Raw genomic sequence first — 2,608 nt, 5'->3', positions numbered from 1 at the left:
TCTCTCCCTGTCTCTCTGTCTCTCATTATTTCTCTCTCTCTCTCTATCTGCTCCTCACTCATCTTTCTCTCTTTCTATATGCCTCACGCTCTCTCTATTACCAAATAAATATTTATGATTTTTATAAGCAGGATATAAATCCTGGTCAGGATTTGGAGGTGGGGGAGGGGTCAGTGGCGGCTTCCTTTCTCTCTCTCTGTCTCTTTGTCTCTCTCTCCTTTGTCTCCTCTCGTTATTTCTTTTTCTATTTCTCTCTTTCTGTCTATCACTCCTTTCTCTTTCTCTATTTCTATATGTCTCTTTCTCTTTCTCTCTCTCTCTATATATATCTATAAATATATTTACGATTTTTATAACCATGATGTAAATCAAGGTCATGATATTGATATGCAGGGGTCAGTGGCGGCTTCCTTCTGTAGATCTACTTGTGCAAATCAGAAACCTGGAATTGGCCCAGCGGAGTAGCTGACGTTGGAAGGATGGAGAAGAGAACCGTCATGCAACACAGTAAACCTTGCCCACAGTTCACGATTTAATGACCAGAAAATAATGGTTTTTGCCACCCCGAATGGGAAAATGACATGGCCGCCAACAGGGACAAGATAATAAACAAAACATTGGTCTGCGACTGTGGGCTGTGGCTCTTTTGGAGACTTATTTCCCCAGCTAGTTGGACTATTTCTCTCTCTCTCTCCGGAATTTCTAAGTTGTCCGTTATATTGTTTTCCTGGGATTTCCAAGGCAATCCCAAGTAGGAAAACGAGACGAGAGAAGAAGGGATCTACACCGTGAAAATTTAGCATTCTTCTGCAAAATATAACTCCCCTCTTTTCCTTCCCCACTGGGGTTCTAATCTAAGATGAACGTAACGTAATTTACAGCGGCGTGGAGATGACGATATCGAACAGAACGCGTTTTTCCTCCTCGTCGAGTTTCCTCTCTTGGGTCCAAGAGAGATTGACGTGGTAGTCAAAGGGCTTCTACGCATTGCCTCTTGCAGAGCTGCGCTGAAGGCGCAATTAACGTAATCTCAGGCATTCTCTTTCTCTCCGAGCTCTCTTCAGGAGCCCTAACTATGTTAACGCCGAAGAGCCTCATCACAGGCGCAGAGGGATGAGACACCCTCGGCTTCATATCAATGAAGAGCTGCTTATCCGCACCAGTGGACCGATGAAATCCCACCAAGTCCCCTGCCTTCAAACCCTTGTCCTTCACGAACCTGCTCCAGCCCTTGGTTAGCACGTAGCTCTGGCTGCTGTTCCAGTAAGAGTAGCGGAATCGCCACATCTTCCCGGCAGGATCCTCGAAATTTACGAGAATACCCTTCGAGGTGGGGCCAGCGACCTGCAAGGGGAAGTGCTTCTCGGCGTGCTGCTTGGGGATGACAAGGCGGTTGAGCTTGCCCACGTCGCTAGGGGTCAACGCCTTGTCGAAGAGCTTCTCCCGGGCGGCGGCAGCAGCGGAGCGGCCGGCGGAGGAGGGGAATTTGGCCAGCCCGCGCGCGCCCGCAGCGGCGCTGGCGCGCCGGCTCTGCCGCAGCTCGTCGTTGTACGTGTGCTTGCGCAGCATGTCAACGATTTCGGACTTGGAGTGAGAATTGAGGAAGAGGAGCTCCGCTTGGCCTTCTGGGTCGGTCTCCGAGAGAGGCTTGAAGTTGGTGACTGCGTCTCGGCCTCTGAAGCGCTGTGCGGCGGCGTCGTAGGCGCGCGCCGCCTCTGCTTCTTCGTTGAAGGTTCCCAGCCAGACTCTCTGGTGCTTCTCGTAGATCTGTGCGCCCCATCGCCCGTTTGGCTGTGGGACGACGCCTTTGTATTGTGAAGAAGGAAGCTTTCTAGACTCAGCTTCACCGCCTAACTCTGGGTCCAGAACAACGCTGCCTCCACTGCCGAGACGTTGGAGCTTCTGGGACATGGCGATTGCCTTTTCAGACTCGCTCGAGGGCTCCTCTACGCTGTTGCTATCCATCATCTCTCGAAACTCTTTCTCGCTCTAGCTTTGCTTTGCTTTGGTTTTCTTTGCTATGTGGAGGATATCTGAGGCTGGCACTTGGATTGAGGTTGTCGATGGGATCAGATTGGAGGAAGGAAAGGGTAGTATATAAACACCCGCTGGGCCAAGTGGCCAGGACCTAGTTAATTCCCACCTGCGAGATGGTTGATTTTTCTTTTGGTCTTTTCAGCGGTGTTGGAGTGGGTCAACTCAGGTGATGATGGCGAGAAGATTCATAGGTTCTATCCCCTTTTTCTTCTCTCTCCATTTACATGTCTCTCTCTTTTTACCCCATCATCAACATAAAAAACAGGATTGGTATCAGGGTGCGATCTCTTTCTCTTACTCTCTTTAATTAATTTTCTAATAATCTATCTCTCCATCAGTCCATCCATCTCTGGATCTCTTTCTCTCTCTCTCTCTCTCAACGAAGAGTTCGGATGGTCGCGTGTGGAAGACGAAGCAAGTTGGATGAGGGTGGGAGGGAAGACTGTGGACCATGGACGCCCAGTGCATCCCCCCTAGAACGCACGCTCCTGACAAATCCTGCTCCATTCCTTCTTATCAACTTCTCAGCGTTACCCTTTTTCTCCGCTCCTCAATCAATTCACCCCGGTTT

At 49.8% G+C, this 2,608-nt stretch overlaps 1 protein-coding gene across 1 annotated transcript; it reads right to left on the bottom strand.

Moving 5' to 3' along the window:
• Window positions 1-782: 782 nt before the first annotated feature.
• LOC144700810 (AP2/ERF and B3 domain-containing protein Os01g0693400-like) lies at window positions 783-2,189 on the bottom strand. Its single transcript, XM_078572357.1, has one exon. The coding sequence runs from the start codon at window positions 1,966-1,968 to the stop codon at window positions 970-972; it is 999 nt and encodes a 332-aa protein (XP_078428483.1). The 5' UTR covers window positions 1,969-2,189; the 3' UTR covers window positions 783-969.
• Between the last annotated feature and the right edge of the window lie 419 nt (window positions 2,190-2,608).

This window comes from Wolffia australiana, chromosome 3 (genome assembly GCF_029677425.1).
Source record: "Wolffia australiana isolate 7733 chromosome 3, ASM2967742v1".
In the NCBI taxonomy this organism is placed as follows: domain Eukaryota; kingdom Viridiplantae; phylum Streptophyta; class Magnoliopsida; order Alismatales; family Araceae; genus Wolffia; species Wolffia australiana.
The sequence above is the reverse complement of the archived record's forward strand: the minus strand, read 5'-3'. Positions and strand labels throughout refer to the sequence as shown.

What these genes read in the sequence shown, in the direction of transcription:
- LOC144700810 (XM_078572357.1), bottom strand. Translation starts at nt 1,968, where the DNA reads ATGATGGATAGCAACAGCGTAGAGGAGCCCTCGAGCGAGTCTGAAAAG.